The sequence below is a fragment of the Aedes aegypti genome, chromosome 3 (assembly GCF_002204515.2).
Source record: "Aedes aegypti strain LVP_AGWG chromosome 3, AaegL5.0 Primary Assembly, whole genome shotgun sequence".
Classification (NCBI taxonomy): Eukaryota; Metazoa; Arthropoda; class Insecta; order Diptera; family Culicidae; genus Aedes; species Aedes aegypti.
In genome coordinates, this window is record NC_035109.1 from 173,853,827 (window position 1) to 173,878,864 (window position 25,038).

Genomic DNA, 25,038 nt, shown 5'->3' on the forward strand with positions numbered 1-25,038 from the left:
AAGCTCAGAGCAAAGCTCTAACGAATAACGCATATGGTTTACTATAAATATATTTACAAAACGCTCTTCCCTCTACATGTTTGCCCAAGCCTTCTGTTCCCTTTCCTCTACTCTAGCGTGCAGTTTCTCTCGGGGTTAGACGGGGTTTGTGGTCTGATGGCTACCGCTTCTGCTTCATATGCAGAAGGTCATGGGTTCAATCCCAGGCCCGTCCCTTTCCTCGTACTTTGTAGTTGTATATCTCTCACTTGCTTCTATCTTCCATTCTAAATATATCACACTCAAACTATTCGTTCATAGCAAACGCTAGAACCAGAGACGGACAAGAAACCGTTTCCCTAACGCTTCCTACTTCCACGCGTACGCCTTTCTTACGCCTGATACATAGGCAGTCTGCTAACCACAAAAGCAAACCTCTCTGCCATGCCTTTCCCCCAATCCAATACACTCCCGCATGAACTGACGTGGATGCAGTGGAATATACGGTCTACGTGGGAGTCAGTTCAATGCATCATCAATTCCTCCCCCTTCCCCTCATTGTTCTGCATTCTGACGTGGCAGGTGCCATTGTTGCCTAAAAATAGAAGATCACCAGCACTTATACACTGAGGATGCCTGTAAGTCCCAAGCAGTCATTCGGTTGGTTCCTTGTGTAAGTGCAGCTGATCTGGCGATACTGGAGTGCATCCACGGGCGGCCAATCAAGCTCAAGCTCAAGCTCTAGCGTGCAGTTTCTCTCTCCTATTTCATTCTCTTTCTTTCTATACGGCACTTGTCGTGCACGGACTCTTCTTCTCGGTGTGGGTTTTGGTAGCTACAGGTGTGGGTTTCGGGGTATTGGGTGAAACCTATTCAACGACTCATCGATTTTTTTTTTCTTTATTAGTATCATTCCAAACATTACATTCATTTCTTATATCTAGGTGTTCTGTGTTATTTGACAACACTATCATCCTAATTTGGTAAAACAAATTTAAGATTTAATTAACATTTTGTTAACAACATATTACATATCATTTGCCGTAGCAGTTCAGTTTTTTTACAGGTGAGTTGATTTCACCTGCTTATAAGAGAAAAAAAAACGTTTTTAATATACTTAACCTAACTTAACCTAAACATATAACGCATTAATCGTGGCAATAGAAGATTGTAACGATTTTTGCCTGAAATTATTAATGATTGTATTTGACATTTGTTCCAATGTTTCAACATTGGATATTCTATGTAACTCATTGGTACTATACCAGGGAGGAAGCTTCAGAATCATTTTCAAAATTTTATTTTGAATTCTCTGCAGAGCTTTCTTCCTGGTATTACAACAGCTAGTCCATATTGGTACAGCATACAACCTGAATTTTTTTTTAAATATTTGTTCTTAAGACAAAGTTTTGATTTTCTATTAATAAGGGGATAGAGACATTTTACATATTTATTACATTTGACTTGAATGCCCTCAATGTGATTTTTGAAAGTTAAATTCTTATCTAGCATGAGCCCTAGATACTTAACTTCATCTGACCAATTTATTGGAACCCCTCTCATCGTGACAACATGTCTACTTGAAGGTTTCAAATAAAGAGCTTTTGGTTTATGTGGGAATATTATTAGTTGAGTTTTGGAAGCATTAGGAGAAATCTTCCATTTTTGTAAGTATGAAGAAAAAATATCCAAACTTTTTTGCAATCGACTACAGATGACACGCAGGCTTCGTCCTTTGGCGGAGAGGCCTGTGTCATCCGCAAACAAAGATTTTTGACATCCCTGAGGTAGCTCAGGTAAGTCAGATGTGAAAATATTGTATAATATTGGTCCCAAAATGCTGCCTTGAGGAACACCAGCTCTTACAGGAAGTCTTTCAGATCTGGAGTTCTGATAATTAACCTGAAGTGTACGATTTGACAGATAACTTTGAATTGTTCTAACAATGTATGTTTGAAAATTAAAGTTTTTTAATTTTACAATCAAACCTTCATGCCAAACACTGTCGAATGCTTTTTCTATGTCTAGAAGAGCAAGACCAGTAGAATAGCCTTCAGATTTGTTGGAACGGATCAAATTTGTTACACGTAAAAGTTGATGAGTGGTCGAATGTCCATGGCGGAATCCGAACTGTTCATTGGCAAAAATTGAATTTTCGTTGATGTGGGCCATCATTCTGTTCAAAATAACCTTTTCAAAAAGTTTACTGATGGAGGAAAGCAAACTGATTGGACGATAGCTAGAAGCTTCTGCAGGATTTTTGTCTAGTTTTAAAATTGGAACAACCTTAGCATTTTTCCATTTGTCAGGAAAATATGCTAATTGAAAACATTTGTTAAATATATCAACTAAATTAATGATAAGCTACTTTCTGGAAGTTTCTTGATGAGGATGTAGAAAATTCCATCATCGCCAGGAGCTTTCATGTTTTTGAATTTTTTAATAGTAGTTCTCACTTCTTCCAAATCAGTCTCCCAGGCATTTTCGAAAACGTTCTCTTGATTGAGAATATTTTCGAACTCCTGAGTAACTTCATTTTCAATTGGACTAGTAAGTCCTAAATTAAAATTGTGCGCACTTTTAAACTGCATAGCAAGTTTTTGAGCTTTTTCGCAATTAGTTAGTAATAATTTGTTTTCCTCTTTCAATGCCGGTATTGGCTTCTGAGGTTTTTTCAAGATTTTCGATAATTTCCAAAAGGGCTTAGAGCCAGGGTCCAATTGAGAAATTTTATTTTCAAAATTTTTGTTTCTTAATTGAGCAAAACGTTTCTTGATTTCTTTCAGCAAATCCTGCCATATAATTTTCATAGCAGGATCGCGAGTGCGTTGAAATTGCCTTCTCCTCACGTTTTTAAGACGGATCAAGAGTTTAAGATCATCGTCTATAATCACGGATTCAAATTTTACTTCACATTTTGGAATTGCAATGCTCCGGGCTTCAACAATGGAATTTGTTAAAGTTTCAAGAGCATTGTCAATATCAAGTTTAGTTTCTAAAGAAATGTTAACATCAAGATTGGAGTCAACATACGTTTTATATATATTCCAGTCGGCTCGTAAATAATTGAAAGTGGAGCTGATAGGATTGAGAATCGCTTCTTGGGATATTTGAAATGTAACAGGGACATGATCAGAATCAAAATCAGCATGAGTAATCAGTTGGCTACAAAGATGACTAGAGTCGGTTAAGACCAAATCAATCGTAGATGGATTTCTAGAAGAGGAAAAACATGTGGGGCTATCAGGGTATTGAATTGAGAAATATCCTGAAGAGCACTCATCAAATAAAATTCTGCCGTTGGAATTACTTTGAGAATTATTCCATGACCGATGTTTGGCATTAAAGTCACCAATGACAAAAAATTTTGACTTATTGCGAGTCAATTTACGCAAGTCAGTTTGGAGCAAATTAACTTGCTGTCCAGAGCATTGAAAAGGCAAATAGGCAGCTATGAAAGTATATTTACCAAACTGTGTTTCAACAGAAACACCTAAAGTTTCAAAAACTTTAGTTTCAAATGATGAAAACAGTTGATGTTTTATACGCCTGTGAATGATGATTGCAACTCCCCCACATGCCCCATCAAGTCGATCATTACGATAAACAAAAAAGTTAGGATCTCTTTTGAGTTTAGATCCAGGTTTTAAATACGTTTCGGTAATAACTGCTATATGCACGTTATTAACCGTAAGAAAATTAAACAGCTCGTCCTCTTTACCATTCAGAGAACGAGCATTCCAATTTAAAATATTTAAATTATTATTTGGATCCATTAGAAAAACGTAATCCAATAACAATTTGATTTGTAAATTTTACACCTACTTGGACTGCTTCAGTCATAGTGGTGGCTTTGAACATTGCATCAATCATTAGATTCAATTGTTCAGTTAGAAAATTAAAATCAGAGGCAGACATGTCATGTGATTTCCCATTGGAATTTCCGGTAGACGAAGAAGCGGAGTTACCTGTGGCGGTAGGGTTTTTTCCATTTGATTTGAAACAAGTAGAATGGGTACCCATGGATCGAACAGGGGAGGAGTTCAAATTTCCTGCTACGATATCGGCAAAGGATTTACCGTGGGTAGATACATTCGAAATTGAAAGATTCGAACGGCTACCCGACGGATTAAAATTAGTTTGTGAATGAGCATGATTATGATCTTCCTGATGGGTATGATTCATGATCAAGCGATCGTTAACTGAAAAATGAGCATTGTTCGATACTCTACCAGGCAAATTCCGGAAACGACCGTTATCGTAACGGATATTATCTTTCATCTGGCTGGCACGAGCCTCAATGACCTTTTTGCGTGAAGGACAATTCCAAAAATTGGACTTATGGTTAGCCCCGCAATTACAACATATGAATTTGGTGGTATCTTCCTTCACTGGACAGACGTCTTTGGCGTGAGAAGAACCTCCGCAAATCATGCATTTAGCATCCATGCGACAATTTTTTGTACCATGACCCCACTTTTGGCACCGACGGCACTGAGTGGGGTTCTGGTAATTTTCTCCAGGTTTCTGAAAATGTTCCCATGTCACACGGACATCAAACAAAAGTTTTGCTTTTTCTAAAGCTTTAATATTATTTAGTTCTTTTTTGTTAAAGTGAACTAAATAAAATTCTTGAGAAAGCCCTTTCCGAACAATGCCAGATTGGGTTCTCTTTTTCATAATGATTACTTGGACTGGGGAAAATCCAAGTAAATCATTTATTCCATTTTTGATCTCTTCAGGTGATTTATAGTTACTTGAGAGACCTTTCAAGACAACTTTGAACAAACGTTCAGTTTTGTCGTCATAAGTAAAAAATTTGTGCTTCTTCTCTTCAAGATGTCTGAGAAGAAGCTCACGATCTTTAAGAGTTTCCGGCAAAACGCGACAGTCTCCTTTCTTTGCGATTTGGAAGGAAACCTTGATTCCCCTAATGGAGTTCAAGATCTCCTGCCTAAATCCCCCAAATTCGGAACAACTGACCACGATAGGCGGCACTCTTTGCTTCCTCACTTGAATCAAAGAGCCTGGGCTAGAGGCTGCTTCGATTTGGTGTTCGGAAAATTTGTCTAGAGCATCGAACTGATTGCTCATTTCGATACAATTATTCATTTCACCCTTGGAAGAAAGTTCGCATTCCGGGGAAGCGTCCTTTCTTCCATTCTTGCCACGTGTAGTGACAGTTTTAAAACCCACTTTTTTGGAAGGAAGTAGTGAATTCAGAGATTCACCCTTCCTTTTGTTTGTTGTTGATACCATGTTTAATTAATAAACGAAAGAAGACGTGACCTTCGAAAGGTTTTTTCCCAAGACGGTGTCCAAGAAGGATTACCACCGCTAGCTTTCGCCAACGGGTCCAACGAAAAATCGAAGGCACGGGTCCACACAAGGATCGTAAAGGGATCAATAGTAGAAAAAATAGTACTGAAAAGTACTGTTTTAGTAGCACTGAAAAGTACCGTTTTTAATTTTAGCACTGAAAAGTACTGTTTTTGTAGCACTGAAAAGTACTGTTTTATTGCTTTAGGTAGTTTTTAAGAAAACTTCCAAGAGCAGAGAGAATTCGTGTACGCACAGCACGGAGGTACGATGCGCACTGAACGACTCATCGATAAATACGAGACAGATACGGGGCAGAGTCGATGAATGGAGAGTTGCGCGAAGAGTGAAACCAAATCTACCTATCGAACTGTCAAACCGTCTACCTATCGAGCAGACCAGCAAAACAGATAGGGGCTATTTTTGAAGACGAAGAAGAACAACCATTCAAAGAAGTCTCTTCGCGCAACTCTCCATTCATAGACTCTGATACGGGGTATCGAATAGTGCCGTATGTCTCATGCGCATGGACGACACAAACGTTTAGCATGCATGCTTGGTACTTACTCTACCATGGATTTACGATTGGGCGTTTTACGGACGGGGGAGTTTTGACTAGCAGTGGACACGGAGCTGCGTTGGCATCTACTCCGGCCTGTACACGATCGTGGACGCGATCAACGGTCCATATCGTTGGTCCTTACTGGATCCACGGACTTACGCGCAAACGCGGCACGTGCGTTCGTTCGTCTCCCTCCTTCTTGGCGGTTGGGTTGTTGACGCTAATGGAGTTGCTGACGCTGACGATAACGGTGACGGCGGCCTGCCTGTCAAGGGCGCGCAGAATGGCGCGGCGCAACCTTCTTCCGGTCACGTGTGCCCCGGGAATCCTCCGAACTCGAACGGTAAGGTTTTGGTGGGTGGTGGTGTGCCGGCAATGACCTCTGCTGCCACAATTTGGACCCGAAACTTCAATGGCATTGCGACCTCTCTTTCCAACGGCCGCATTAGCACGTTGAGGCAAATTTTCTCCCCAAGTTCGGTAGGAGTGTGCTAAGCCGAACGGGAAAGGTCATTGGATCCTTAAAGGATTTTTGGGCAGGTCGATGTCCGCCGAGAGACATCGCAAATATGCGCGCGTTGACAATTTGGGCTGGCTTGAGTTCTTTTCTTAGGCGCGTGTAACTGCTGTAGGGAACTCATTTGAGCAAGCGTATGCCAATGGTAACTCTATAGAAGGAACGATTTATTGCAGTGAATTTATATATGAATAAATGATAAAAACGAATAGACATGCGATACTATTATATGAAAAACATTTAACGAATATAATACAGGGATAATTCTTAAATTACAAAGCGTACTTATTACAATGTCCATATCTTCCGCGAAGCAAAGAAAATGGCTGGATCTGTCGAAAATCGTACCGTACTTTCCTCAAACGTTGAACCTTTCATCGCAATGGATCATTGAAGATAGTTTTTGTCAGAGCTCACCACACCACAACAAAGGCGCCACTATATATGGGATTTAACATTGTGACAGCATTGCTGTTCTGTCAAACACACAAGGTGGCGCTATCTATGCTTTCCATAGCGGCCGTTTTGGTTTTTTTAATGATCCATATTGAACAACAGTCCAACTTGTCCACATTGTCATAGTCCTCAACGGGATTAAAACGAATTTAGAAGTTCGTCTTAAAAGCATCACACAATATGGTACACCTTCCATAATCGCTCACATGACTGATAAGCCTCCAAGGAAATCTGTTTTTGTCCATGATTTTCCATAGCTCTACGCCCGTTGGAGCAAAAACAATTGAAATTGATAAAAAAGGTGATACGAAGAAACCTGGTGTTCAAGACAGTTTTGGAGGAATAGTCGTACAGTAAAGATCGACTCCTTGTGAATCAGTAATAAAATAACAGAAAATAACACTTTTTAGGCCACATACGCTCGGAAGATCTTACAACACAACCTGTCGTATTTCTTGTAATTAGGACACTCTTACCCCTTCCTTCCACACCATCAGTTGTTTGTTTCATGTCCCAAATGGTGCCTATTAGCCGGTGTGGGCCAAGGACTTGCCTCTCCGAGTCCATCCTAATAAGTTCAGCTTAGATCTAACATCTTTGACTTCCCTCAAAGTGGAGACTGGATGATTTCCTAGACTGTTTCTGTGCTGCCTTGACTCTTATTGACTGCGCAGCGCACTTAGTACCATTCAGGTGTTCATTGTAGTGCTGCTTCCACTTGTCGATCACATCACGCTCGTGCTTCAAGATGCTCCTATCTTTACGAAGTTATCCTACATCGCGGCGAAGTTATCCTACATCGCGGCGAAGTTATCCTACATCTTCCGCGTTCCTTGGCACCATCCGTCCCGATTTAGCAGGACATGTCCTGATTTTCAGCTTTTATCGGATAAAATCTAACAAACCCGATGAGTTTTGCACATTTATCCGAAAATACATAAAATGTCCTGATTTTTTCAACTGATCAGATGGTATCTCTAGACACAGCTGTTCCATCTCCATTGCCTGCGCGCTCAGTACCATTCAAATGCTCATCGAAGTGTTTTCCTCCTTTCGATCACCTCACGTTCGTTCTTCAAGAAGATCCTATCTTTACGATTTTATCCTGGCACATCTTGTCCTCGCGGCGCGAAGCCATTACAGGATGCGTTGATCTTCTAGTAGAACTTCAGCGTTTCTTGACACCGACACAGCTATTCCATCTCCTCGCACTCCGCTTCCTCCAGACGGCTTCTTTTTTTCTCTTTCTGTTGTTGCAATTTACAATTGTCACATTCCGCGTTCTATCAGGGCCCTGCATGACCGTCCACGCTGCATTCTTTTCTTCCAGGATCTGCCTACACTCCTCGTCGAACCAATCGTTTCGTCGGCTCCGTCTCACGTACCCGACCTTGATCTTCACCATAAAAAAAATATTCAAACTGCGATAACTTTTTCATTTTTCGATGTTTTTGCACCATTGTTTCACAAGCCCTCAAAAAACTCTTCTATTTTGAGAATCTGTGCCGATATTGATCATGAGTCATCTAGATCCAAAGATATTCCAAAATTTCTTGGGGGCCGATTTTTTTCTACAATCTACGTAAATATCTCAGGCTACAGATTTTTTCTTATGTTCGGTCATTCGCTGTTCGAAACAATACTTCAATGAGAGTTTGTTGTGAAAAAATGAAGCAAATTGGTGTAACCGTTTTGGAGTAACGAACATTTATGTGTCTGGTACCAATCTGTAATTTTCAGGTTTCTTGAAGCCTACTCAACCGATTTGTATGATTTTTTCAGTGAAGCTCCTTATAACCTGACATTGTATAGCCCACATTTTAGTTTTTTGATAAACTGACTAGAAACAAAATGGCGCCCAAATAATTTTTGTATGAGGAATGTCGGTCCCCCAAGGAAAATCTGAATATCATCAAAACCATATGACCAATGATCAATATGATACAGGCTCTTAAAATAGAGAAGTTTTTTGAGAGCTTGTGAAAAAATGGTGCAAAAATATCGAAAAACAAAAAAGTTATCGCTGTTTGAATATTTTTTGTGGTGAAAAAATGAAGTTGCCGGTAGAGGGGTTAAAGATACTACGCGTATGTAGATGCGACATCCGGGTGGTTTTGCCGCTCTAGGTCATATTAAGGTAGTAATCGGTACCGAACATTGCTGATGAAGGATTGTTTTGGGTACAGTTTTACCATCACCAGATAGTGGTTGTAGACGAAGGAAGCGCCACAATATATCCTGACGTCGATAATTCCGGAGAAGTGCCGTCCATCAATCAAAATTTAGTTGATTCGTGGTTATGTTTACCGTGGTTATCTCAAGCTTTATCGATACGGAAGAAATGCAACGAATGTCCCTATCCTCAATGGCAACGATACGGAAGAAATGCAACGAATGTCCCTATTCTCAATGGCAACGAAATTAATCAGTCGTAGGCTGTTCTTATTCGTCAGTTGTTGGGCACTGAATTACCCAATCATCGATCTGATTTCCTTTCCCTGGTTAACCCTAGCATTTGGATCTTTAGACGTTTAAATTTAGTTTGGAGGGCTATGCATGTTTATTCTGGTAATGTTAAAGAACCGGCCTTCGATCCTCGACTTAAACATTCTCACGATGATCGACCACGTTCCGATCACGCGTCTCTGCATTTCGTCCATCACTACGAAAGCCCAATCAGTGTGTGTTTCCGCAGCTCTCGTAGATGGTATGATTATCTCTGAACGTTCGCACCATTGATCTCTTCCAACACACTTCCTGCAACGCTACGATGCCGAATCCACGGTCCTTCAGCACATCAGCGATGTATGTTTCCGAAGGTCCCTTGCTCTTAAATTTTCGGAGAGCCATTGTACATAGTTTAGCTTAGGGTCCTTCGTTCATAACATAATAACTCAAATGATAACATTTTATTCCTTTTCTATCATTGCAGAGCCCAAGTGATCTCATGTCATCAGACGTATACAAATTGAAGGACCGACCGCCGAGGTGTCCTTCCGCATCCAGCAAATCGGAATCGCACTACGCCAGCATATCGAACGCATCCTTCGGCATGGGGATGAAGCCATCGCAACGGTCCGGCCTCAACAGCAGTAGTGAAATTTCCTCAAGTGCCTGCGCAACACCTCCACAAAACCGAAGACGACTGTTCAGCCCCAAGAACCTGCGTAGTCCGTTTGGCTATCGTCGGAGTAATGCCGCCACCGACAACTCAACACTGTCCGGTAAGTTGCATCAAAGAAGCATATAGATAATGTTCTGATGATGACAGAGAGATTCGCCAGTTGGGATCAATTAAGAAATCAAATCTCCAAATTGCCCATGATATTAAAACATCCGCTGCACTCTCCGTTCGCCGTCGTTAACAATTTCGGATGGGTTTTCAACAAAACCCAAAACCAGAAATTGGTACGAACTTTTAGAACATTTTTGGGGTTCCTTTGCGAACCCTACAATTACCAAGATTTATGATAACATCGTACATCGGATATTCGCCTGAGAAAAAAACATAATCTTCCATTTTCGCCTATCCCCCAAATCATAAAAAAATCACTCTCTGGAAACAGGTTTAGCGTCTCTATTGAATCCGGCCACATATCACCGGGCGGCAGCTTCAGGAACCAGCAATTTGCGCTCATCGACATCGTCACCATCCGCAGCAACTTCTCCAACGGCATCGACGGTCAACAAGAGACAACGGAACGCTAATGATAGCCATAAATTTCACCGGCTCAGCCTGGGCAAAGCGTCGATGGTTTTTGGCAAAATTAAATCCCTATGGTCAGCGCAAGCATCGACGGTCAACGCCGGACTGAATCAATTAGCAGGCACGGGTTGTTCCGAGTTCTGATTGTTGTTGTTTTTTTTTGGTTTTATTTCTTTTCCCTTTCTGTGTGGATTACATGATTTTTATTTACTGTTTTGCTGATTTTCGATTTCGCTTTTATGTTTTATATATTGTTTGTTGTGTGCACTTTTCATTGGATGTTTGTTCGTTCCGAATTGACTAATTGACGGTAGCCCGCATGGTTGACGTGGGTCCAGCAGCGCAACACAAAGTGTCACCACAGCGGTAAGGGATCATCGTTCAACTTAGATTTATAAGATCGGATGGGACAAATTTCGATAGTTTGAACTCAAATCGCTTTTTCGTGAGAAACAGACCACCGTTTCCAATTCTGCGTAATCAGATATATCTTTTTTTTTGCAATTTCTCATCATAATTGGCTGTTTTTCTTCACGCCAATCTGTCATCAAACGGCCTACTTTCCTACACTGAATAATGCAGTGTCATAATCATCATTATGCAACTGATTTCAACTTATTAGCGCACCGCTAGTTTTGAATTCTTAAATTACCGTAAAAAAGCTGAGAGCTGATCAATAACGTGTAAATCCTTTTGTTTTATCAGTAACAACACGCTACACACTTGATAACCAATGGCTTTTAGGGCCAGATCAGAAATTATGCGAGATATACACTAGAGATGGTCGGGTTTCGGGTTTTCAATCCAAAAACCCTCGATAACCAGAAATTTCGGAGTCAAATAGCCTTTTTCCCGAAAGCGCGATAGGCTCTGGACAGCTCTGAACACGTTCAAGAATCAATTTAGCTTCGTTTACTCGCGAGCACGACAGATGCGAGTAAATCAGCACTCAGATAATCGCGAGCATTTTGTTTTGTTTGTATTCCGGTTCAGCACACATGTTCACTACTTTCCATCACTGACAACAAGTCTTAGAAGAATCCATTTCTGGCTACATCTGTGGAAACCAAAGATATCTCTTAAAATTATTTCATGAAAATATGCCTTATATGATAATTACGATTTAGATGGTAATCAACTTTTCCCAAAAATTTGATTCTTACCGGCACATAGCAACTTTCATTCAACTAGATCAATGAAATACTCTGACAGGAGCTAAATTTAGTTTGATCATGTTAAAATTTGTCAATTAACTAGTCAATTTTTATATAATTTTATCCCACGCCAATGAACAACGATTGAACCACTCCAGCAGAAACCTCAACACTACAAGCCGAATGGATTCGCCATGAGGAATGCAATTTATTTTTAGAACGCTATTTAATTTGGCTTTTAATTTTCTTCGTTGATAAATGTTTTATTCCCCAGCAAAAAGCCGGGCTGTGCATTGTTGCGTAATTAATGTTTTGGTATCTGATTTAAGTGCTCTGTGGTTTCTGCCTGAGAACCGTTCCTGTGCGAGCACCGACCCATTGCTTCCAATTCAACCTTTGTTCTCACAAGCCTGTAGCTTGAAAAAAAATGACCAGTCAGCGTTACATTAAAACAAGTAAATTATTGCCAATTTACTGGCTCGAAAAACTTTAGAATTCTTCGACCAATTTGATTACCTTTCGGTTTTACACCATTGTGCCGGTTTGTGGCAGTTTATTTCAACCAGCGATCATTGGCGCGCCTTCTTCAAAGCCACAACACGGTTGCTGCTGAAATTTAGCAAACCCAGACCAGACCCGACACACATTCATCTCTTGCGATGCGATTGCTGCACACTTTCGAAAGCCGAGTCGTGATTCGCAGACCGCGCGATGCATCCGTCGATCGTCATCATCATCGTCACGGTGTGACTAAAATCGAGATATGCCAGCAATATAAAATTTTACGATTCAAATCCAGTGAGCTCGAAGGACATCTTTTTTTCCGTTATAGAGCTCGAAAAACGACGTTGGTTAAGACCGCTTAACACATTCGGCATGCTTCAATAAAAATTCGGGAATGTGTCAAACTTACAGCAGCTCCGTCCCACTTGGGTTCAGATTGAGTATCACTTCTAGTACTGCATTTGGTCCCTTGGTACTGCAAACGGTACCCACAGGCCCATGGCACGGGACGACTTTTAGCGTAGTCACCATCTCCATGTGTTTACTCATTTTCGGGTAATTTGAATCGAGAGTGCAATCGGAATGCAAAGTTTTGTTTAATGTTTATGATCCATACTCGAGCAAGTGTCGCAATCAAATCACTGATTGCTTGCTTGGATGCTTTTAATGTTTTTTTTTTTATGCCCTTCACTCTCCCTCACACCAAAAAGCTCGTAAATGAGCTTCCTGGTAGTGGACTCAACTATCTCAGCCTAGTTGGCAACAAACTAAATATATATACTAATTAAACTACAAGAGCTGAGACAAAGACAAGTACAAATTTTTAAACAAATAATGGAAGAGAGAAGTTAAAGGAACGAAAGCCTTTATATAATTCAACTTTACTTTCAAACTCAACAAGTTTAAAGGCACATAAAAGAGTCTATTTTTCTTTTTCACTTAAATAATGTAGCAAAACGCAATATTGAATGTAAACTAGCTAGAAAATTCAAAGTTCCTTCAACTAGCAATGTGCTTTAGTTAAATTTCTGATTTGTATAAGCCATCTTATGTAATGATTGGATTGGAATTTGTTTTATTGGTAGTCATGGCAAACACTTGATGTAGAACGCCACGATTGGCTTTGTAAATCTTGGTTAAACTTAATTTGCAGATATTTCGTGAGATTTAGTGACCTTTGATGTCAAATTAACTGAGAAGATGCCTATGGATATTTTAATTGTAAGTAGTGTTCATTAATTCCTGTATCAGCTGCTTCATTTTTCACAACAAAAAAATCAGACCACAATGTTTTTTTTTTGTTTCTTGGTATTTTTGCACAATTTTTTCACAAAACTTTTCTGTTTTTGGAATATGTGCCGATATTGACCTTTGATAATCTCGTATTGTAGATATTCCGATATGTCTTGGGGCACCGACACTTCCCATATAAAGTTTCTTTGGCTGCCATTTTTTAGTCAATTTATCAAAACAATATCAGGTAATGAGGAGCTTCTCCGAAAACATATACAAATCGGTTTAATTGTCCCCAAGTTTTGCAGTTTTTAAGATCTTTCTACGGTCGGAAGGGTACCAGAAACATAAATGCTCATTACTTAAAAATGGTGGCACCCATTTGTTTCATATTTTCACAGCAGACTTTTATCAAAGTATAGCGTTTCCAAAAACGTATAACCGAACATTTCAAAAACTCTGTAGCATGAGATATTTCAGGAATTATGACTACACGTCGAACTCCCAAGGAATTCCGGAATATCTCCGAATCTTGATGAGCAATGATCGAAATCGACACTGGTACTGAAAATAGAAGAGTTTTAAGAACTTGATTCAAAACATTTTTGTGGTGAAAGAATGATGCTGTTAGTAGAGTGATTAGTAATATCTCGATATAACGTAACTCGATTTTTAATTTCGTTACGTTAAATCGAAACAAAATATTTAAATATAAACATTTAATTTTTTATATATTTTTATTTTACTTTTCAATTTTTACCTCTCTATTGCAGTAATCCTTAAATAAAGGTATTCAGGAAAAATCTTTAAAGAAATCCTTGAACACTCGGAGAAACTATAAAAAAAATCATAAATGAGATCTTTCAGAAATCTTTAAAAAAGTTCATATTGAGCCGTCCATAACAACTTCTAGAATTTTGTTATGAGGAACTCAGGGTAAAACTCCTAAAGCAAATTATTTTTTGTAATTTCTTGACAGAATTTTAAAATGAATGTGCCAATAATTCCTTAAAAAACGTTTTTTAGGATTAATTAATAAATCACTAGAAAACATCAATAAAAACAAGAATTATCTTTAAGGCATTTTCCATGCAAAAGTTTCTGAACAAATACGTGGTGGAATTATCGGCAATATTCTAGGAGAATTTTCTGGGGAATATGCTCAGTTTTTAGACGAATCCCTAAAAATATTTTTATTATAAAAAAAAACCATTGAAAAATTTCTAGAATTATCGTCTTCACGAATTACTTGAAGAACCCAATGAAAAAAAAATCATTGAAAACTTTCTTAAGAAATCCCTGATGGAATCAATCTTTGAAGAAACTTAAGTAGTACATAGAATGGTTTTGCATAAATATTTGAAGAAAATTCTGCAGAAATTCATAAGAAAATTGCTGGAAAAATGCCAAGAAATTTTTTTTCAGATTTTCTGAGGTGTTTGTACGATTTTTTGGAACAATTTGTAAAGCATTCCAAGAATTAAAACTGGATTGTTCTCTAAAAAAGCCACTGGAAAAATTCATGAACAATTTCTGAAATAATTTATGAATCTCTAGACTGCGGAATAGCTTGAAGAATTCATAGTTGAATCCACTTTATATCTTGGAGAAATTACTTGGTGTATTTTTTTTTTTTGTACAAAGGCACAGTAGAATTCATAGATATATAAAAAAAAACTATTGAAGATAATCAAAATAGTTGAATTGAAATTTCCTAGAAATATCTTGGAAACAGTTCTTGCATATATTCTGGAGAAATTCCTGAAAGAATATTTGAACCATCTCTGGATGGAATTGAATGCAAACTTTTTGATGAAATTCCTCAAGAATTCTTAAGACGGGAATCCGTTAAGTCAACTCTTAGAGATATCTCTGAAATCGCTTTAAAGAATCTGGTGGAATCCCTGGCATCATTTCTAAAGAAAAGCTTAGAAGTTTTTAAACATGAATATCTGGAGGGTTAACTAGCGGAATTTCTGGAATATGCTTTTTGGAATTATTTTAAGAATATGTTTCAAGTTTTATTAATGAATACCAAGAGAGTTTAAGATGAGTCCATGGAGAAATTATTGGCGGAATCTCTTAGGGCATTCTCAGAATGGTTTTAGTTGAAATCCGTGGATAAATTTCAGGAGAAAAACCAAAATATTGGAGAAACCATTTGAAGGACATCTGTAAGAATTCCTAAAGCAATAGCTCAATATTCCCGTAAGCATTTTAAAGAAAAAAATGTGAATCGGATATACGTTACATGAATCGGCGTTGTCAGCGTGGCCCGGCGACACACAAGTCAAATCTGAGTTTGATCTAGTATTTTTGAATATAAAGTCTAAATCAATGATTATTAAAGTTTTCATAGAAAATTGAAGTGAGTAGCAGGCTTGGTTTCAGTGGGAGCGTAAATGCAACAAGAACGAAGAAGAATGACGTTTACAAATATACATAAATGACAAAATGTTGGTTTTAACATTAGCTTATAGCTCACTCGATATCGATTTTTGACTGTATTCAGTAATAGTAAACGCTTGAATTGCTTTGATTCAGTATTGGTAGGTGTATGAATCTTTAAAAATGATTATTGCAGTTCATAAACCATTTTTTTAATAAAAATTACGTTATAAAGAGGCTACGTTATATCGAGGTATGACTGTATAACGAAGGCATATAAATGGTCTCTAAAATAAACTTCATGAAAATAACATTAAATGTACAAATCACTGTAACTCCTAATTGAAATGATGTCAACTGCATAGAGAACATGCTGATTACTCAATTAGTTCACAAATGTATGATAGTGCATTGTTAAGGAATATTTTGAAGCATGTGGATATTCCTTCAAAATCATCCAAAATATTCTAATACTTTCGATCCCTCACTGAAATATGTTCACAATCACGGCAAAGATGTTCGAATACTAAAGAAAGGTGGGGCAAAAGTACATGTGGGATAAAAGTTTATTTTTAAGATTTCTAGCTCGATTTAAAACAAATGTTATAAATGTCATGGTGGTTCAAATGTTATTCAAGTAAGAGGCCTTCACTCTAAGAATGATAGAAACCGATTGAGATGTGCAAAAGTAGTGCCATCAGTGTACCAGTATCCGCTCATGCCCCCTTTTCCGCTCACTAGTGTAAAAATTGATTTTTCGTGTCAAAAATCAACATTTTTAGCACGGATATATTCTACCACTATTAACAACTTTCAAATGTAGTCGTCTGACATTATTTTCATTTGATAAAATATTTCTTTATATTGAATACACAACACCTCGTGAGCGGTTATTGGGTCACTAGGTATTTTTGTGTGTTCCAATAACCGCTCAGGCAAAAAATCAAACAAAATTTTAAAGGAATGTTGTTTTTAGTATACAGCCTTCTTTATTGCAGTAGTCGCTATGATTTGACCATAAAAAATATCAGGATAAATAACGAAATTTGAAATAATGCATTTTTTAGTAAGTTCGTCACAAAATCTGTTTATCGTGAGCAGAAATAGGAACACTTAGATGTAGTAACAAATGCAATTAAATAATTTTTTATGAAACTTTTTCAAATTCTTTTTATTTTGCCGCTGATTACCTATACTTGGAGCTATATTGTGACATAAAAATAGTATTGATCGACAAAATAGTTATTTTATAATAAACATTTCAACACATTTTCATAATAAACATTTTCCCTTAAATGAGCGGAATCTGGTGCACTGATGGTGGTTATTTGTTGTTTTTCACGTATAACCTCGCGAAAAAACTTGAAAATTGTCAAAAGTGTACATATTATAGTTCAATTTAGTTAAATATGCCACAAAAATACAAATAGTTTTACGAAAAACTTATTGTGTATTTTAGACAAACATCACTTTATGGCTGGTATTATGTATTCCAGTCATCAAAATTGCATCGATTTTGAAACTGCTTTAACTAAAAATTAATATTTTGACATAAGTATGTTTAGAGAATTGTAGCCGATAGGCTATAGCTTCACAGTGTGGTATTTATTTCTTTTCATCTATTAGTAAATCTAGTACACGACACTTTAGACGGCCTTACAGTAAAAAAAAATGGACACCATCTTCAGTCATTAGCTGCACAGACTGTAACTTAACACTAGAAAACGGACAAGCACGCTCCAGTGACACAGCCGAGAAACATTCCTGACGATAAGTTTGTATGGCTAAAGCGGGAATCGAATCCACACCCCATGACACTAACCACACGGTCGCGAGGTCGAGTTGAGGTCGAAATACGCGTATTTGTCAAAGGATACAAACATTAGTGGAGTTAAATGGTATAGTACTAAATTCGTTTTTTCGTATATTCATAGCTTCCACTAAACAGCTCGAAGATTTATTATTATTATTTATAATTATATTAATTTATAATTATTTATAATTATATTATTTATTATTGTTTTTATCGAAATATTAATTATTTAACTAAGGTCGACCTTTTTCCATACCTTATGCTATATCTTTGGAATGGTGGGTACCGAATTGATGGACATTTCTTTTCGTTAATAACGATTTCAGGCACACCGTGTTATGCGGTTCGATTTTCAGCGTATGTCTCCCGTCTCGATGATCCTTCATCTGCCCATTCTGGTCGAAGTCAATTTATCGCATATTATTGGATGCTGGACGTGCTGACTCATCACAAAATAAGCTCTTTATGTGCAAGGCTTGTACCTACGTTCTGAGGAATGGTTTTGATATCGATCCGTCTGGGATGCATCGATCGCCTTGATATGCTGCATTGCTACACACTGCAAATGGCAGAGGTTGATTGCGAGGTGATCGGATCGACACAATGAAACAACATCGCAACATCGGTTATGCTGCTTTACAGTTCACTGAAATGCATCATTTTCTTCTGATTTCTGGCTTTATGTCCCCAACTAGGACAGAGCCTGCTTCTCAGCTGGTGTTCTTTTGAGTACCGTAAAACGGGGTAACTTTGATAGTTTTTTCGAAGAAAACTTGAATATTTTTGCATGATGTTTCAAAGATTTACAATTTATATTTTTAAAACAAGTACTGGCATCCTAGCAATCGATTACAGTCGATGAATTGGCAAAAGATTCATTTTGAATGGATATATAATTTTTCATATAATCGAAAGTTGGTTTTCTGCTTTGGGGTAACTTTGATAATGGAGTATGATTCGAACAAAATTGAATGAATAACGAACATTTGTAGGGCATTGCATACCTCTAGGCGTTTAACGTTATATGGAAATTTCTGACTTAGATTACAAAAATGGTCCCAGTTTGTGAATATGCTTTTCGCTAAGAGATTTGAGACGGTATTCAAGCTCTATGATAACTAGGCTATCAAAGATAAGCGGCCAACTATTCAAAACTACATCAAATAGTGATCGTAGAACAGATTGTTTGTAAGTGTTTTGAAAATGCTAAAATTGTGTAATTTTTTTAATTTCGTATAAAAAGCCTAAAATGTTCTTGATTCAAATGAAAACCGCTCTTTCATGAAGTGTCATACTAATATTCTTTAGTTTTGCATTCGTTTTGCTTAACTGATTAACAGAAATTATGATATTTCATTTAGTATGCGGTGGGTTACGCACTATCAAAGTTACCCGCATTATCAAAGTTACCCCGTTTTACGGTATGTACAAATGCTGAAGGGTTTGGTTTGGACTTCCGGACAGTTCAGGATCATAATACTTAATTAGAGAAATTTTGAATTCTAATCGACTTTTTTAAGCATAAATTACCATCGTCACTGCCACACGAATGCAAAAACGACAATTTTGGCACAGGAAGTTCTCAGTTAATAATTGTGGGAGTGCTAAGCAGTGGAAACTTAATGAATGTCCAGACATAGTAAGATGAAGATGTCCGGCAGTCTTGCGTATAAACACAAACAAAAATCTAATTTTGTGCATGTTAAGCTTTAGTAATAAAAATCGCATAGAGAGTAAAGACCAATTTGAACACTTTGATGATCCACTTGGGCATTTGGAGGGTGAATTAACTGAAAGTTTGACACAAGAAGTGAATCAAAAGTGCCAAGAATAAGATCCGGCTCTCTACGTCGGTTTATAAGATATCAAGCTTATGAGCTATATCTTTGTATTCAGATTGAGTTGTTAGAATCAATAGTTCACAAAACGAACTTTTTGATAATAAATCTTCGAGCTGTTTAGTAGAATACCTATAAGTAGATGAAAAAACCGAATTTAGTACTATACCATTTAATTCCACTAGAGTTTGTATCCTTTGACAGATACGCGTATTTCGACCTCAACTGTAAGGCCGTCTTCAGTGTCGTGTACTAGACTCGACTAGTCGAGTCTAGTACACGACACTGAAGACGGCCTTACAGTTGAGGTCGAAATACGCGTATCTGTCAAAGGATACAAACTCTAGTGGAATTAAATGGTATAGTACTAAATTCGAACTTTTTGAGTTTATGTATCTTTAAAGTCAACATTGTAAACCGTTTGAACGACGCATGAAAGTTTTAATTTACTTATCAATCATTGATGAATGTGTTCTTAGTTTTAAGTTTAAGTTCCGTTTAAACAAATATAGCCATTTATCATGCATCTAAGCATGAATTTGTTATTTCCTATACTTATTTTTGCTTTGTGTATAACTTTTTATTAAAACATATAAATGCATGCTGGATTTTTATGTAATAACCATGCTTGTTTTTCTCTATGCATATACTTAAACCTATTTGTTTTTTTTTCTTTCTTGCAGACGATGAAGGCGGCAATGTCAAGCCCATACTGCTCAACGGCAAATCCAAGTCATCCCAAGATGAGCTGCAAGTGCGCCTCGGATTCTTCCTGGAGAACAACCCACGCCGTAACTTGCGTGCGCCCATACAATCCTGCAGTTCGCTTACGTCGACTAACACCAGCCCGGTTTCGACCCTCACCGGATCATCCGAGGCCGACGTATCGCGCACGCTGCAACTACACCAGGAACCAAACCACTACAATACCGGCTGTGATTCAATTGGCTCCATGATGTCCGTGTCCATTTCGGAGCAGAGCAATGCCTCGTCCAGTCCCATGAGTCGGAGGCATTCCGTTACCAGTAAGTTACATAAGTTTCGAGGTTCTAACAGTAATAATCAGATCCATGTTGTCTTACAGCTTCCCAAGGTGGCGGAGGAAATATCGATGACCTCGCTCTGTTCAAAACCCGAAAAACGACCGTTAGGCGATCAGCTCGATCCGGTCAGATAAAAGGGCCGATTGACCCGAAAATTCGATTTGCTCAATACCGCCAGCATCAGCAACTCACGTTGAAGCCGTTATTCTTCGAAGTACCTACCCAAGAACCGGATCCACTGTTTGTCGGTCGACATTGGCTAGTAAGAGAATTGGCCAACGCAGTTCAATCCACCGACTCGCCCGGTATCCTCTTAAGTGGAAACTTGGGAACGGGGAAAACAGCTCTACTTCTACAGTTGGTCGAATACTCATGCTTTGGTCGACGTAAGGAGATGCCTATACAGGAGAATGATGGAATCTATTGCCAAATCAATGTTGCGCATGATCGATTACGTAACCTTGCATCGCACGTGGTAGCATATCATTTCTGCCAGGCGGACAACAACTCGACCTGCCTTATTCCAGATTTCATTCACTCTTTAGCGGCTCAGCTGTGTCAGGCACCGCAACTAGCTGCCTACCACGAGTTTCTACTTGGTGAACAAGCTCTTCAGAACGTTCTCAGTGTAAAAGAATGTATTGCCGATCCTGAGCGTGCAATGGTCATGGGAATACTGGAACCGTTGTCTGCACTCCGAAGAGTCGGAAAAATACCCCCAAAGAACTGCGTTATATTGATCGATGGATTATGTGAAGCTGAGTATCACAGACCTGACCACGGAGACACCATTGCGTCATTCTTGCAGAAAATGGCTGAACACTTTCCTTCTTGGTTGAAGGTAATTGCTACGATCCGCACTCAAATGTCTGAGTTCACGAAAGGATTGCCGTATACTAAAATGAGTCTCGACAATTGGAACACTAATGAAGCGCTGCAAAAAGATATCCTCGAATATATCACATTCCGGATTAACCAGAGTTCCAGCATACAGCACAACATTGCTGGAGGCAAAGAAATCATCAATACTAGCCTACACTTTAAGTTTGCGCAGCATTTGCTTAGTCTAACAAAAGGTTCCTTCCTTTACGCTAAACTGACGTTAGATCTGATCGAACGAGGCAGCTTGGTAATCAAATCGAGCAGCTTCAAAGTGTTGCCGGTTTCGTTGGCTCAAATATTCTTACTCAACTTCAATCTACGCTTCCCCACAACGACCGCGTACGACAAGATCTCCAGCATTTTGAGCGTCTGTTTGGCTGCTCTCTATCCCTTGACATTAACTGAAATCTTCTACTCCATCAACGCCCTGGTTGTGGAAGGAGAAGGAGGCGAACACATCGACTGGGAGGAGTTTGTGTGTCGATTCAAAACGCTAACAGGTTTCTTGATCAAGCGTATAGACAACACGTACATGTTCTTCCATCCTTCGTTCAGGGAGTGGTTGATAAGACGAGATGATGGAGAAAGCACCAAGTTCCTTTGTGATCTCCGGAATGGTCATGCTGGCATTGCTTTGCGATTATCTCGCTTACAAGCTCCTTTAGACCCCGATCAAGCACTCGAACTGGGTCACCATATACTAAAAGCTCATCTCTACCGCGCTGCACCTCAGCATCAATCTCCGAGGGATTTGCAAGCATTTTGGGTGTCTTCTGTAACGGCATGCATATCATCGGCGCTTTGTACGCTCAGAAACGTGTACAGCCCAAACATAAAAGTTTCTAGGCTTCTCCTCTTGGCTGGAGCTTCTCCAGATCATGTTACTAGTTTCTTAGGTAACGCAACTGTACTTTGCATAGCTGCCCATGAAGGAATAGTGCCGATGGTCAGTCTTCTGCTCGAATTCGGAGCCAATGTGGAGAAAACCAACAGTCAAGGATGCACTCCGTTGATTTTAGCCTCAGCAAAAGGACATTGCGATGTAGTCCGCCAACTGGTTGCCGCTGGCAGTGCCCTTGGTCAGACTGATACATCCCAGAGATGCGCTTTGGTCCATGCTGCCATAACTGGAAAACTTAAGGTTGTTAAATACCTCGTGGCATGCGATTGGAACCCAAGGCCTGACAGCAATGACGTCACACTAGAACAAGCAGCCCAGCAAGCATTGATAGCTGCGGCAAGTCAAGGAAACACAGAAATCGTCGAAGATTTCTTGGATATGGGTGAGGTTCAGGTGAACCGATTGGATATAATTACAGGCGAAACCGCTCTGACGACGGCTTGTGCTAACGGGCACACAGAAACAGTGACAATCCTTCTCAGTCGAGGGGGTGCAACCGACGTGCGGAATCGCAAAGAACAGTCGCCTCTACTGATAGCAGTTAAGGAAGGACATTGGGCAATCGTCGAGAGATTACTGCAGAGTCAAACCGATGTCGAGCAGACCGATGGCAACGGGAAAACAGCACTTATGGTCGCTGCAGAAGAGGGTCACGTTGGTATCATCGAACTACTGTTGAACAGAGGTGTGTAGATTATCAAGAGTATATAGAATTTATAAATGCTAATGAGTCTTTTCACGCTTTCAGGAGCCTCCCTCGGTACATTGGATAAGGATGGCCTCAGTGCTCTTAGCTGGGCTTGTCTTCGAGGGAAGCAACAGGCTGCTAAATGCCTGTTAGAGAGAAATGCAGACAAACAGCACGTTGACAGCACCGGTAGAACACCTCTTGACCTGGCAGCTTACCAAGGATCTGCTGCCCTGGTTCAAATGCTACTTGACCATGGAGCGCAGATAGAACATGTCGACATTAACGGTATGAGACCACTGGACCGTGCAATTGCTTGTCGCAATGTGCAAGTGGTGCAAGTTTTCTTGAAACGAGGAGCTAAGCTAGGACCTGCTACTTGGGCAATGGCCAATGGGAAATCAGAAATAATGTAAGTAATAACTTTAACTTTCGTCCACAAATTTGCTTTATCACATTACTCTTTTCAGGCTCATACTTTTAAACAAACTCCTCGAAGATGGAAACACCTTATATCGCAAAAATCGCCTGCAGGAAGCTTCCCATCGTTATCAATATGCCTTGAAGAAAATTCCTGCTACATCACTCACTAACAGTGAAAGTGGTCCAGATCAAACCACTTTATACTCAGCCGATACGAACAACAACTCCGCCAATAATGCCACCTTCCAACAACTAAAATTCAACTTTTTGCTCAACTTGTCACGATGCAAGCGTAAAATGAACGTAAGTACAATGAAACGGTTCTCTCACGTATTGTTCACTAAACACCTGCTCTTTCTCTTCCCTAGGTTGTTGCAGAGGCAGTAGAGCTAGCAACTCAAGCAATTGAAATCAAACCTAACGCCTACGACGGATACTACGCAAGATCGAAAGCTCTTATGGAGTATGGCAACTACGGAGAAGCCCTCCGCAACGCAAGCATGGCTTTGACGAAGGCGCAATCCACGTCCATGGAAATCCGAGAAACACTCACCCGATTACATAGCGACTTGCAAAAACGTCACATGCAAGCTCAGGCGGAAGCAGGCCACTCTTCTGCTTTGAGCGAGAACAGCACCAGATCCAGTTCCGTGCACAGCAGCCGCTCCGTCGCCGAAAGCATGGACATTATCACAGATTTGTAGTTGCTGGACATAATACTTAATTTATCAGTAAGAATAAGTTAAAAATGTGTAGCAATAAAAACGAAAAATCGAAAAAAGACTAATGCAAATCATCATTCGCAATGCAATAAAACCCTTAGTTTGTTAGCTTTCTTTAGGGTAGAAAATCGTTTCAATTATTCAAATTTCATTTCGACATCTTTATTACTTAAATGTAGCACTAAAAGTGCACAACACTATTGCAACATATAATTCCTTTAACAAAAAATGTGCACCATGTTTTAACTAGAACAAAATCGTGTAACGTCCATCATAATTTATTCAAACACGTTTTTTTCTAAAATACTAGAAAGCCTAAAAATCAAGATAAGCAAATGTTCAGCTGTCTGTACTACAACTTGAAGCATTTTTAGAATTTATCTCACATTCTGGTAGCCATACATGCAATGTAGGTATTGTACATAATTTAAATGGAATGTTAAGAAATAGAAACACACTATTTATATGCATGTTTTGGGTTTAGAAATTTGATAATATGGTGTAATGCCTTTTTAGATGATAGTTAAATTATTTTGAGTGCTTGTATATAAGAAACAATATTTTATAATTGGAGTATCCTATCGAAATTGACAATAAAATATCGAAAATCCTATTTTATTTGCTGCAAACATTTACTTATATCACACTTATCAATTTAGTGCTCACAAATTCAATATCTATTAAGAGCGTTAAGTACATCCTGAAAAATCGATTATGTGCTATTTTTGTTTCATTGTCCCAAATTTCACGCCACACGGCGATGCTTAACATTGTAAAACTTTTGCAATTTTCGCTGCAACCAGGCCGCCATCAGCATATATCTTTAGAATTCCTATTTTATGTCACTGTTCGCTAGAGAGGGTCGTTATGGTTAACTCAAATTGGTGGACCTCTCATACGCCAGCTTGCT

At 38.9% G+C, this 25,038-nt stretch overlaps 1 protein-coding gene across 4 annotated transcripts in view; it reads left to right on the forward strand.

The window, feature by feature from the left end:
- Window positions 1-24,741, forward strand: part of LOC5567164 (protein TANC2) — a 441,714-nt gene extending 416,973 nt beyond the window's left edge. For 2 of the 4 annotated variants that reach the window (XM_021853065.1, XM_021853067.1), the window contains 6 exons: window positions 9,766-10,057; window positions 20,153-20,494; window positions 20,554-22,980; window positions 23,044-23,395; window positions 23,454-23,709; window positions 23,775-24,110. In XM_021853065.1, coding sequence (XP_021708757.1) covers window positions 9,766-10,057; window positions 20,153-20,494; window positions 20,554-22,980; window positions 23,044-23,395; window positions 23,454-23,709; window positions 23,775-24,110 — 4,005 coding nt within the window. Of the gene's footprint in view, window positions 1-9,765; window positions 10,058-20,152; window positions 20,495-20,553; window positions 22,981-23,043; window positions 23,396-23,453; window positions 23,710-23,774 lie in introns of all 4 variants that reach the window. The other 2 variants (XM_021853064.1, XM_021853066.1) reach the window with 2 other exon arrangements.
- The last annotated feature ends 297 nt before the right edge of the window (window positions 24,742-25,038 follow it).